Consider the following 12,685-nt stretch of genomic DNA (forward strand, 5'->3'; position numbering starts at 1 on the left):
TGAAACAGTTGGGTGAGTGGTAATATTGGAGGGAATTAACCCTATAGTATTTTAGAGGCTGGGCCCAGGTATCAGATTCAGTTGGGTTTCAATTCCCACTGCACAACTCACTGCTGTGTGATCCTGTGCAATCCTGGGGAGGATCCTAGAGGCCTACTTCAAAGAGCTGTCAGGAGGCAAATAGGAAATCATTATAAAGGATTTGGCACAGTGCTGGCACAAGGTAAGTATTCAATTAATTCTATTAATCCTTCTGCTACCCAGGAAATTGATGAACGTTTAAAGAGTACTCTTTCAGTTGTTTCACATATAACCTCTTATTTTGTGTTAATCAAAACTCCCAGAGTTAAGCAGATTGCTTTTGATTTTGAGACTTTTGTTTTACTTGCTCCTGCTAATGTTTTCCTAAGTCCTAATTAATATTCCAGATTCATAAAACTTGAAGGTTGTAAAGGTTTTTGAAGTGATCTGGTCCACTCATTACCCCAGAGATGACTCTCACCCCTTTCCACTGACATTTCGAACCAGGAAGTAAACAGTATTTCCCGAATAGTCTCGTTTCTGGTGGAATAACAGGAAATACAACGAGAGGAAGGCAGGCTAAAGGAATAGGTAGGAAAAGAGGGAGAGGAGTGGGGCCGGCATTGGGAGAATCTGAGGAGCATGGACTAAAGGTTTATGGAGAAAAGTGACAAAAGGCAAGAAGGGATACAGAGGGACGGCAGGCACTAACAGGGCTCAAGGATCAGAAGTTCTGGGTTCTGATCATTTAAGGTGCGTGATTATAAGATACAGTACTGATCCTCTCTGAGTCGTGTTCTCTGGAGTTCATAGTGCAGGTTAGGATGAGGTTAGTGGAGTGGACGCTCCAAAAACGAGAATACTCAAATAAGGAATTCGGAAGGGGAGAGAAAGTAGCCGAAAAAGAGAGGGAGAGGGGAAGGGAGAGGAGGAGAAATGAGCAGAGAAACACGGAGAGGGAGGGAGAAAGGGGAGTTGGTGACCAGGCAGGTGAGGAGTAAGGGAAACCACAGTAACGACGCTGCTGTGGCTACTGCGGTGACTGCTTCCACACAAGGAGCGTTGACAACTCGCCAGGTGCGTTGTTAGAGCTTTACTTGCATAATTTCACGTTATCTTCACATCTCTAAGGGACTAGTATCACTGTCATTTTAAAGAAGCATTCTGTGAAACGTAGAGAGGGTTTGTAACTTTGCCAAGAACTCACAGCTGACAGGTGGCCGAGAAGGGATTCAAACGCAGGTCTTTCTACCTGCAAAGCTAATGCTTGTTAAAAATCATCTCTATGGCTCTCGAAACAGGCTTGATGGGTCTGAAGAGGATTCTTGTCCGGATTTCTCCAAGTTATATTCTTGGTTCAATTCCAGCGGTCGGATCCCCCGGCCCTTTCTCCGTTAACAGCGTCTAGTCTCCATGGAAAACGGCGTGGGGGCGGGACTTCCTGCCCCACGCAGGAGCACTTCCGTCTCGAGCCGGAAGCACCCTGGCTAGCCGGCTGGGTCCCGGCGTGTGGGGACTCGCTGCAGAGTTGGAGTGGCGGTAGCGCGGCGGCTGGGAGCGTGAGCAGCTCGGACGCCGGAGTCCAGCGCAGTCATGCTGACCCCGGCGTTCGACCTCAGCCAGGACCCCGACTTCCTGACCATCGCCATACGCGTGCCCTACGCCCGGGTCTCGGAGTTCGACGTCTACTTCGAGGGGGTCGACTTCAAGTTCTACGCCAAGCCGTACTTTCTCAGGCGAGTTCCCGCTGTCCGACCTCGGAAAGAGCGAATTTAGGGGATGGATTAGTTGATCGATTCATTCATTTTTTACTTACCCATTAGCTACTTAGCGAGGAAAGAGGAAAAGAGCGAGGGAGCACTTCTCGAATTACCGATTGCCCTTTTCCGAGATTTCCGCAGGTGCTCTTGGTGCTGACGAAGTGACTCCGTCAGATGTGCGTTCCAGATGCTGCAGAAGCTCGTTTCCGCCTTTAACTTTGTTAAATCCCCACCGCAAAGAGATTTCCAGCCGCTGTAAAACGTGGCGTTTGGAGCCTTATAACCTTTGCTGTTTCTGTCCCGTCAGCGTAGTTCCCGTACTTTTCCCCCGTTGTTTTCGTCCTGCGTTGGTCCTGCAGCCTCTCCCCTGCCCTGGGATGGTGCGCGCTGACCTCCCAGCTGACCCGTCCGTTCGACTTTTCTCCTTCCCCGTTCTCTTTAGAGTTGTGTCGACGTCTTGGCTGACCGCTCCCCACTTCTTGATATTCTCTCCTTCCTTTGCCTCGCGGACACCAAACGAGCCTCGTTCTCCTACCTTTTCCTCGTCTGCTACTTCTCTCATTTTGTCCTTTAATTGTGGCGGTTGTCCATTCTCAATGAGGGCCTTTCAGCACTTGTTTGCATTTTCTCCTTGCAAAACTGTAACAACCGTAGTAACAGCTAACTGTTCATTCAACTCACGAAGCAAATTCCGTATGCGTATTTATGTGTATCTCATTTCGTCTTGATAGCGCTTCTTGGAAATAGGCATTGATATTAGCATTTTTTTTTTAAGATTTTATTTATTTATTTGACAGACGGAGATCACAAGTAGACAGAGAGGCAGGCAGAGAGAGACAGAGAAGCAGGCTCCCTGCTGAGTAGAGAGCCAGATGCGGACTCCATCCTAGGACCCTGGGATCATGACCAGAGCTGAAGGCAGAGGCCTTAACCCAATGAGCCACCCAGGCGCCCGATATTAGCTTCTTTTTACAGGTGATGCTGTCGGGTTATTCTTTCTATCACCTTATCAGTCCCTTGTCCTTCCCTTGCTTGTTAGGTAAACTCCATTCTCCTAATCTTTCTCATTCAGGTGTAGCTGCAACTCCCTTTCCTGCCCCGTGCTTTCCTAATAAAAACTGCCTCTTGAGTCAAGCTGGTTCCTTCACTGAGCCTGAACCAGTGTTGCTCCGGTTTCCATTAGGCCCTGACTTAATGCACCTACTTGTGTATACTGTACTTTCCTATTTTTTAGTTCCTTTATTTTTTAATTTTGTTTCAAGATTTTATTTATTTACTTGACAGGCATAGATCACAAGTAGGCAGAGAGACAAGCAGAGAGAGAGAGAGGGAAGCAGGCTCCCCGAGAGCCCAATGCTGGTCTCGAACCCAGGACCCCGCAATTATTGCCTGAGCCGAAGGCAGATACTTTAACCCACTGAGCCACCCAGGTGCCCCTTTAGTTCATTTATTAACTTTGGTTTATTTATGTCAGGCTGGATTTTTGGTATCAGGGATATGGTGGTGTCTTGAGTAGTTTACATTCTAGTGGTGAAAGAACAATAAAGGAGCAAGTAAACATATAATTAAAAATTGTGGTAAGTGCTCTGAAGGGAGGAGTAAAGTGCAGTGATAGAAAATGAAAGGGAGCCTTTTAAATGTTTAAATGTTTAAATGTAATGTGGTCAGGGAAAGACTTTTCTGAAGAAGTGGTATTTAAGGCAAGACATGAAGAGTGGGAGTAAGGTGATGTGGGTGGTAGTGAACATTTACCGAATTTTTATTTCAGGTCTATACTTTATGTGGATTATTTCATTTGATTTTAGGACAGTACTACAAAGTAGTTTCTGTTACTTACATATGTTACAGATGAAGGATCAGAGGCCCAGAGAAAAAATCTTAAATGAGATAGGAATGTAAAATAAAAAATACAATAACAAATTTCAAAGTAGAAACCACTTTGCTTAAATTTGGGAGCTTTGATGAAGACCAAATAAAAGGTTATGTATGAAACAGTTTAAAGAGTGTTCTTGGAGCACCTGGGTGGCTAAGGGGGTTAAGCCTCTGCCTTTGGCTCAGGTTGTAATCTAAGGGTCCTGGGATCAAGCCACACGTCTGGCTTTCTGCACAGCGGGGAGCCTGCTTCTCCCCTCTCTCTCTGCCTGCCTCTCTGCCTACTTGTGATCTCTGCCCATTGAATAAAGAAATAAAAATCTTTATATAAAAAAAGTGTTCTTCACATGGGCTCATCTATTCCTTGGGTAGCAGGGGCTTGGGAGTTGGGCACCTGGGTCTCAGCACACTTAATAGTTCTGGGACTTACAGCAAGTTATTTGGTCTCAGTTTCCTAATTTGTAAAATGGGACTGATATTAGGGATCCTAAAGAGTTGATGTGAAGGTTAAGATAATACATGCATTGTTTTTATTACCATGCCTGGTGATTGCCCAGGCAATCAATTGTTCAATGAACAGTAGATATTTATTACAAGGGCCTACTGTTTCAGTTATCTGTTGCTGCATAACCAATCAAACTGAATGTTGTAAAACAATAATTATTTAACTCCCTTGTCCTGGTTGTGTGTCAGGGATTTGGTAAGGGCTTGGCTGGGCTGTTCTGACTTGAGATCTGTAAATCACTTGAGTCATGGTGGCTGGACCTGGAACAGCAAGGGCCAAAGCAGCTGTGGACTGGTGGAGTGGCTGGGGGAGGGCGCCTCTTTGTGTACTCTCAGGACCTCCCTATATGGTGTCTTTGCATGGTCTAGTTTGGGATTCCTTTGGGGAGGTTGAACTGAAGGTTTCAAAGCCAAGTATTCCAGGGGGCAAGGCAGGTTCATATCACCTTTATGACCTAACCTCAGAAATCACACTGTCACTTCTGCTTTATTGTATTGGTTAAAATATTTCGACAATGTGAATTAATTTTTTAAAAACAGTAATTATTTTTTATTTTAATTCCATATATTTAATATATAGTGTTGTATTAATTTCAGGTTTATAGTATATGTGATTCAGCAATTCTGTACATTACATAATACTCATAAATGTACTTTTTTTTCCAATTTATTTATTTTCAGAAAAACAGTATTCATTATTTTTTCACCACACCCAGTGCTCCATGCAAGCCATAAATGTACTTTTAATCCCCATCACTTATGTCATCCATCCCTTTACCCCCTTCCACTCTGGTAACCACCAGTTTGTTCTCTGCAGTTAAGAGTATGTTCTTTAAGAGTCTGGGTGGCTCAGTCCATTGGTTGGCTGGCTCTTGATTTTGGCTCAGGTCATGCTTCAGGGTTCTGCAAACTAGCCCTGCATCTGGCTCCCTGCTCTATGGGGAGTCTGATTGTCTCCCTCTCTCTCTGGCCCTGCCCTACCTTGCTCTTGCTCTCATGCTCTTATCTCTCAAATAAATAAATCTTTAAAAAAAAAAAGTCTGTTCTTTGGTTTGTCTCCTCCATTTGTTCTGTTTATTAAATTCCACATATGAGTGAAATAATGGTATTTGTCTTTCTCTGACTTCACATAACATGATACTCTAGATCCATCCATGTTGTTGCACGTGGCAAGATTTCATTCTTTTCTATGGCTGAAGTAATATTCCATCGTGTGTGTGTGTGTGTGTGTGTACACACCACATCTTTATCCATTCATTTATTGATGGACACTTGCAAGCTTGCTCAGTTTTAAGGGGAGAGGACCTAGACCCCACAGTTGGGAGGAGTGATGTGATACAGGCTATCTTTGAAAATAGAGTTCGCGGGGCGCCTGGGTGGCTCAGTGGGTTAAAGCCTCTGCCTTCGGCTCCGGTCATGATCCTGGGGTCCTGGGATTGAGCCCCACATCAGGCTCTCTGCTCAGTGGGGATCCTGCTTCCTCCTCTCTCTCTGCCTGCCTCTCTGCCTACTTGTGATCTCTGTCTGTCAAATAAATAAAATCTTTTAAAAAAATTAAAAAAAAAAAAAAGAAACTAGAGTTTGCTACAGTATACCAGAGGTGAATAAAACCTCGCTCATCTCCTTGAGAAGTTGGGTGACAGATCTGTGAACAGATAGGATTTCACTCTCACACAGTACGCCTGGGTGGCTCGGTTGGTTGGGCAGCTGCCTTCGGCTCAGGTCATGATCCCGGCGTCCTGGGATCGAGTCCCGCGTCGGGCTCCTTGCTCGGCGGGGAGCCTGCTTCTCTCTCTGCCTGCCTCTCTGCCTGCCTGTGCTCACTCTCTCTCCCTCTCTCTCTGACAAATAAATAAATAAAATCTAAAAAAAAAAAATAATAATTTAACTCTATACTTAGAGTTTAGGAAAAGAAAGTTGGTATTAATAGAGCATATCTTTGGAATGTTTACCTACTTCCACGCACTGGGCCCTTTGCATTATTCTTTCCTTCTCGCAGTAACCCTGGGGTAGAGTCTGTTATTTTTCTCTTTGTACAATATGAGCTTTGAAGCTGATTAACTTGTACAAAGAAAGTTGTAGAGGGGGTAAATGTCAGAGCTGGGATTCAATTCAAATTCCGACAGTAAAGTTAGTGTTTGTCATCATTATAACAAGCGAATTTATGCATTAAACTAACTCCTGTTGGGCTTAGAAGGGATTTTGGTTTGGAAATGCACTGTGGCTCCAGGAAGCATTAAGATCAGGGGTAACTAGGTTGTGAGGCCCTGGGCCTTTGGGACCTGCCAAGTTTTGATGGTGAGGATGGTGATGATGATGATGATGGTAGAATAGGGAGCAGAGGGCAGGGGGGAAAGGAAAGGAACCTCACATTTGAAGTTTGGAATGGAGTGAGAGCTGGTCTGATAGGTGGCATCAGTGAGTTTATTTAGCTGGTGTCGGGCACCAATAGAAGTTTTTTCAGAAGAAAAGCGATGGTCTGGTTTCCATTTTAGAAAAGTTCTTCCGGGGCCTCAGTGGAGGACTGAATGAAGAGAGTAAAACTGGAAACAGAGAAATCAGTTCATCTCTTTTAGTGTGAAAGAAGGGGAAATCTCTGTATAGTAATAATGAGACTTGAGAAACACACTTTTTTTTTTTTTTAAAGCAGTAGTTTGCCCAAAATAAACAATTGGTCTTGTTATTTCTTTATTGTTTTCCATTTTTAAAATTCTTTTTAGTGGAGGAAGGAGCCAGTTAGTCCATCTTTTTTGAGCCACTCCTGTGGCACCAGGTATATTAACAAGTTTCTATTCATTAGGAAGTTGAAAGTACTGTAACAATAGTGATAACTAGTATTTATTGTGGCTTTTTCTTAAGTATTACTTTTTTTTTTTTTTTTCCATTCAGTATTGCTTTTATTGGTGACTAGGGAGTTTCAAACAGAATGATGAGTCATCTGCGATTTCTTGTTTCTCAGCTTGGAAAGAGATGGAAGTTATTTTGTTTATAAAATATTAAAGAAATGCTGAGGAATTGCCTTTTAAAATGGTTGATAGATTTCAATGGCAAATGTATACTCTCATTGATGGTCACTTATTATACTTTGTGCTTTAAAGACTTAATGAAGTCTTAATTTTAAATCGCAGATTAACCCTTCCTGGAAGAGTTGTGGAAAATGGAATGGAACAAGGATCCTATGATACAGATAAAGGTATTGCTTTTGGAATTTTGTTAGCTTTTTTCTTTGGATTCTTCCTGTTAGAATAACTCGTTGTAATCCTTTGAGACTTGATGGTGACCTTTAGATGTATTGCAGATACAGTCTGTCCTGGTCATACTTTATTGTTTCTTAACAAGCGCAATGCCCATTACTCATGGATTTCTTAACAGGTACAATTTTCTCAGTCCTTTAAAGTACTTCGCAGTTTCTTTTAAAGTTACTTAAATACTCTGTTTCTTTTTTCTGGAAGTTTATTTTCTACTTCCCCTACTTTATTTTATTTTATTTTAAAAAAGATTTTATTTCTTTATTTGTCAGAAAGGGAGAGAGAGAGCACAAGCAGGGGGAGGGACTGAGGGTGAAACAGGCTCTCCACTGAACTGGGAGCCTGACCGCGTGGCTCAATCTTATGACCCTGCGATCATGATCTGAGCTGAAGGCAGAGGCTTAACAGACTGAGCCATCCAAGCGCTTCATCCACTTAAAAGTCAGATTATGTGAGGTGATTGGTTAAATAGATGTGGGTGATTTTTAAAATTAAATTTTTAAAATTAAAAAGAGGTGGGTATTTTTCTTGTGTGCTTTTTGAACTTAAAATCTAATAATGTGGAGGTAGGAGAGAAACTGTGCAAAGGTGGCATTTAAAGGCTGACTGAATTTTCTTTTCATGATTGATAGGTTCTTCATTTCAGCTAGCCTTGAAACCATTTATTTTGCTTTTGGAGAAACCACTGGATTTTCCTTTATCCATTGGATTTCATCAATAAGATACTTGTTTATTTATTAAGTGAATATTTGTTGATCTCAGTAAACTAGGGTAAGGGAGGAAGGATGGCATGAAAGAGTTAAATGACAAAGTTGTGACCCATAACACAGTAATTAATGTAATAATGAAATATGATGAAACTACCTTTCTAGGTAGGAAAAGTAGTATCTGCTTTTAATTGCAGGTAAGTTGCATATTGAAACAAATTTATAAAATTTTAAAAGTACCCAGGGGGGGGCGCCTGGGTGGCTCGGTGGGTTAAGCCGCTGCCTTCGGCTCCGGTCATGATCTCTTGGTCCGGGGATCGAGTCCCGCATCGGGCTCTCCGCTCAGCGGGAAGCCTGCTTCCTCCTCTCTCTCTCTGTCTGCCTCTCTGCCTACTTGTGATCTCTCTCTGTCAAATAAATAAATAAAATCTTTAAAAAAAAAAAAAAAAGTACCCAGGGGTTTAGGAGGGTTGTATTTGGGTTGAGTTGTATTTGATATACACTTGAACCCTAAATAACATGGGTTTGAACTGTGTAGGTCCACTTATATGCAGATTTTTTTCAATAAATATAATACCATTCTGTAAATGTATTTTCTCTTATGGTTTTCTTAATAGCATTTTTTCTTTTTTCTTTTACTATTTTTAAATTATATTTAAATTTAGTTAATTAACATATAGTATATCATTAGTTTCAGATGTAGAATTTAGTGATTCATCAGTTGCATATAACGCCCAATGCTCATTATATCACGTGCCCTCCCTAATGCCCATCATCCAGTTACCCCATCCTGGCACCCACCTTTCCTCCAGCAACCCTCAGTTTTGTTTCCTATGGTTAAGAGTCTCTTATGGTTTGTCTCCCTCTCTGTTTTTGTCTCATTTTATTTTTTCTTCCCTTCTCCTGTGCTTCCTCTGTTTTGTTTCTTAAATTCCATATTTGAATGAAATCATATGGTAATTGTCTTTCTCTGATTGATTTATTTTGCTTAGCATAATACCCTCTCATTCCATCCAGGTTGTTGCAAATGGTAAGATTTTATTTTTTTTGATGGCTGAGTAATATTCCATTGCACATATATATATACCACATCTTCTTTTTTTTTTTTTAATTTTATTTATTTATTTGACAGACAGAGATCACAAGTAGGCAGAGAGGCAGACAGAGACAGAGAGAGAAGAGTAAGCGGGCCCCCCGCTGAGCAGAGAGCCCGATGTGGGGCTTGATCCCAGGACCCTGGGATCATGACCTGAGCTGAAGGCAGAGGCTTTAACCCACTGAGCCACCCAGGCACCCCTACCACATCTTCTTTATCCTTTCATCTGTTGATAGACATGTGGCCTCTTTTCCATAGTTTGGTTAGTGTGGACATTGTTGCTATAAACATTGGGGAGCAAGTGACCCCTCCAATCACTACGTTTGTATCCTTTGGGTAAATACCTAGTAGTGCAATTGCTGGGTCATAGGGTAGCTCTATTTTTAACCTTTTTTTTTTTTTTTTTAAAGATTTTTTATTTATTTATTTGACAGAGAGAGAGATCACAAGTAGGCAGAGAGGCAGTCAGAGGGGGGGGGGAGCAGGCTCCCTGCTGAGCAGAGAGCCCGATGCGGGGCTCGATCCCAGAACACCGAGATCATGACCTGAGCTGAAGGCAGCGGCCTAATCCACTGAGCCACCCAGGCGCCCCTATTTTTAACTTTTTGAGGAACCTCCGTACTGTTTTCCAGAGTGGCTAGATCAGCTTACATTTTCCCAACAGTGTAAGAGGGCTCCCCTTTCTCTGCATCCTAGCCAACATCTGTTGTTTCCTGACTTGTTAATTTTAGCCATTCTGCCTGGTGTGAGGTGGTATCTCATCTTTTATCTTTATTGTAGCAAGAGAACAATATATAATACATACAGCATACAAAGTATGTGTTAATCAACTGTGTTATTGATAAGGCTTCCAGTCAACAGTAGGCTATTAGATGTTAACTTTTTGGGGAGTCAGGTTATACACAGATTTTTACCTGTACAGGGGGATAGGCCCTAAGCCCCATGTTGTTCAAGGATCAACTCTATTAGAGTATGGTTAAGTACAATGAAAAAGGTAAAATATTTTAAAATTCGGAGTAGTATATAATGTAATATAAGTTCATGGGGGGGAACCTGGAGGAAGCTGATAAGCCCAGTCAGGGAAAGAAGAAGTATATAGATAGAATTTGAGTATGCCTTAGACTTTGGGGCTATGTCTCTGGCGATATCAGAAAACTTTATTAGGCTATAATTCCTTTGAGATTTTGTGTGTTTTTGGAACTGCTCCTGTTCTTTGGATCAGATATTCAGATTTTTTTTTCCTTTAAGTCCAGAAGTAAATGTTATAAGTGGCTATGGGCTAATTCTAAGCTACTACCTTTTCAGGCAATGAAATTTTAGAGGTTTTGACTTAGACTTTAATATGATCAATAGGTTAAGGGAATACTGTGTAAGACTAAAGTATTCTGCAGCTTTCGCAGATTGATTTCTTGTAGAGGTCACAGCTGAATCAGTGATTCTGAAAAACCCTATTGAAGCCTTTTACTATCCTGGTTTTTATTCACTGACTGTGTAATAAGGGCATAATTTTGGAGCCCTATAAAATAGAATTATAATTTACCAAGATATGTATTTCTCAGATTTATTTGTGAAGTCTTTGAATTTTTAAATAGAGCTAAGTGTAAAATAAATTTATTTTTAAGGAATTTTTACCATTCGATTGCCCAAAGAAACTCCTGGCCAGCATTTTGAGGGGCTGAACATGCTAACTGCTCTTCTGGCACCAAGAAAATCCAGGACTGCGAAACCACTTGTGGAAGAGATAGGTATGTTTATTGCAGTTAAGAAATAAAGATAAATAGAATATTTGGAATGCTGTGTGTTTCTAGGGGGAAAAGAGATATAGCAGATAGGAAATTGGAGGAAAATCCTTCAGGTGATAAGGTAAGGACATCACATGAAAATGCAAAATAGCTCATTTGGTGACATATAATTTAAAAATGAAAAGAACCAGTATTTCAGTCATGTTTTTGGACCAGGCAAAACAGCATCTCAGTCTTTTGCAAAACCATGGCCTCTCAAGCTTAGATCAGAGGTTTCAATTCAGTGAGTTAAATAAAATGAATACCACCCAGGTCAAGAAATGGAACATTTTCAATACTTTGGAATCCTACCCAGAGCCTCCTTCTAGTCACTTCTCCCTCCCTCCTCTCAAGGTTACTACTACCTTCAGTTTGGCTTGCTTTTGAATTGTCTATAATTCAGATGGTATGTGTTCTTTTTTGTCTGGTTTCTTTCACTTCATATTTTTGTGAGATTTATCCATCTATAGCTAAAGTTTGTTTTCATTGCATTTGTCACTTATACATCCATCCTGCTATTGATGGGCCTTTGGGTTGGTTCTATTTTTTTTTTTTTTGCTATTAAAAATAGTGGGCTCCACATATTCTTACATGTCTCTTTTGGTACACGTGGGCAGGTATTTTTTTTCCCCAGTACTTTTTATCCCCCCCCCCCGCCCCAAGTTGTACCTAGGGAATCCAGTACTAAAACAAATTAATATTTAACACGTTCAGGTGCATCTGAGGTTTCTGAGGGAGGAGTAGAAGATGAGGATGAAGAATTCGACTGGGAAATTGAACAGTCCCCCTATGAAGAGGCGTCAGAAAGTGCTCTGAATCCTCAGTACTGCTATGGCTTTGGAAATTTACGCTCGGGAGTGTTTCAGCGGTTACAGGTATGTTGTCTTTCTAAAACACTTTGGCGCATAGGGTTTTACCATTTGGATATTTTAATTTCAGTTGTGCTCCTAGTTGGAGGTTTCTTATGAAGACTGTAGGAGGTAATGTATTTAGAGCACAAATCACAGCTTCTTGTATGTAGTGGTGACACAGATGTTTGTTCCTTTCCATTGCTCTGGCTGTTCTTCCCACTCATACTGTGCTTACAGATGTCAGATGTCCTGTTACTTTCTTTTTTCCCCACTTCATTCAGTATTCTAGACATGAAGTTTCCAAAATACAAAACGGAACTCCTCTCTCCTCATACTTCCTGGAAATCTTTGTTTTATACTTCTGAAAAATGAAAATTATTACATGATGTCTCTTCTGTTTTATAAATATAAACGAGACAGAATGTTCCCAGTGAGAGTGAATTTGTGTCTTTTGATCAAATTGTTTAGTTCTTGGTGTACAGTAGGCACTTTTGTCTATTTACTCTTGGTGGGGGTTGAATGTAATCTCTTGTTAAAACCCGATCATTTGTCAGTTAGGCTAAAAAGGAATGACATCACTCTCTCTTCCTCAAAACACATAGGAAATTCTACTTTATTTAAGACTATGCGGGGAGAATGAAATGGAGAGGAGATTTTGAACTATTTTGTCCCCATGTTTTTTACAGAAAATGCATCTTTACAATGTTATATAATGAAAGTGTGAACCATTAACTTGGGTTTTTTTTTCCTTAAGTGAAAGAAACCAAAATAAACAGCTTTTTTTTTTTTTTTCAACTTTATCCCTGCTTAGGGAGAGGATGTTAAATCTGTCTAGAGTATGGCTT

The 12,685-nt window shown here is 41.1% G+C and overlaps 1 protein-coding gene across 1 annotated transcript in view; it reads left to right on the forward strand.

Annotated features, from left to right (window-relative positions):
- The first annotated feature begins 1,508 nt into the window (after window positions 1–1,508).
- Window positions 1,509–12,685, forward strand: part of SHQ1 (SHQ1, H/ACA ribonucleoprotein assembly factor) — a 102,371-nt gene continuing 91,194 nt past the window's right edge. Inside the window, exons 1-4 of the mRNA XM_044253154.1 lie at window positions 1,509–1,757; window positions 7,286–7,350; window positions 10,831–10,953; window positions 11,704–11,864. Of these exons, the coding sequence (XP_044109089.1) occupies window positions 1,615–1,757; window positions 7,286–7,350; window positions 10,831–10,953; window positions 11,704–11,864 (492 nt within the window). The 5' untranslated portion in view covers window positions 1,509–1,614. The remainder of the gene's footprint in view (window positions 1,758–7,285; window positions 7,351–10,830; window positions 10,954–11,703; window positions 11,865–12,685) is intronic.

This window comes from Neovison vison, chromosome 6 (assembly GCF_020171115.1).
Source record: "Neovison vison isolate M4711 chromosome 6, ASM_NN_V1, whole genome shotgun sequence".
Taxonomy (NCBI): Eukaryota; Metazoa; Chordata; class Mammalia; order Carnivora; family Mustelidae; genus Neogale; species Neogale vison.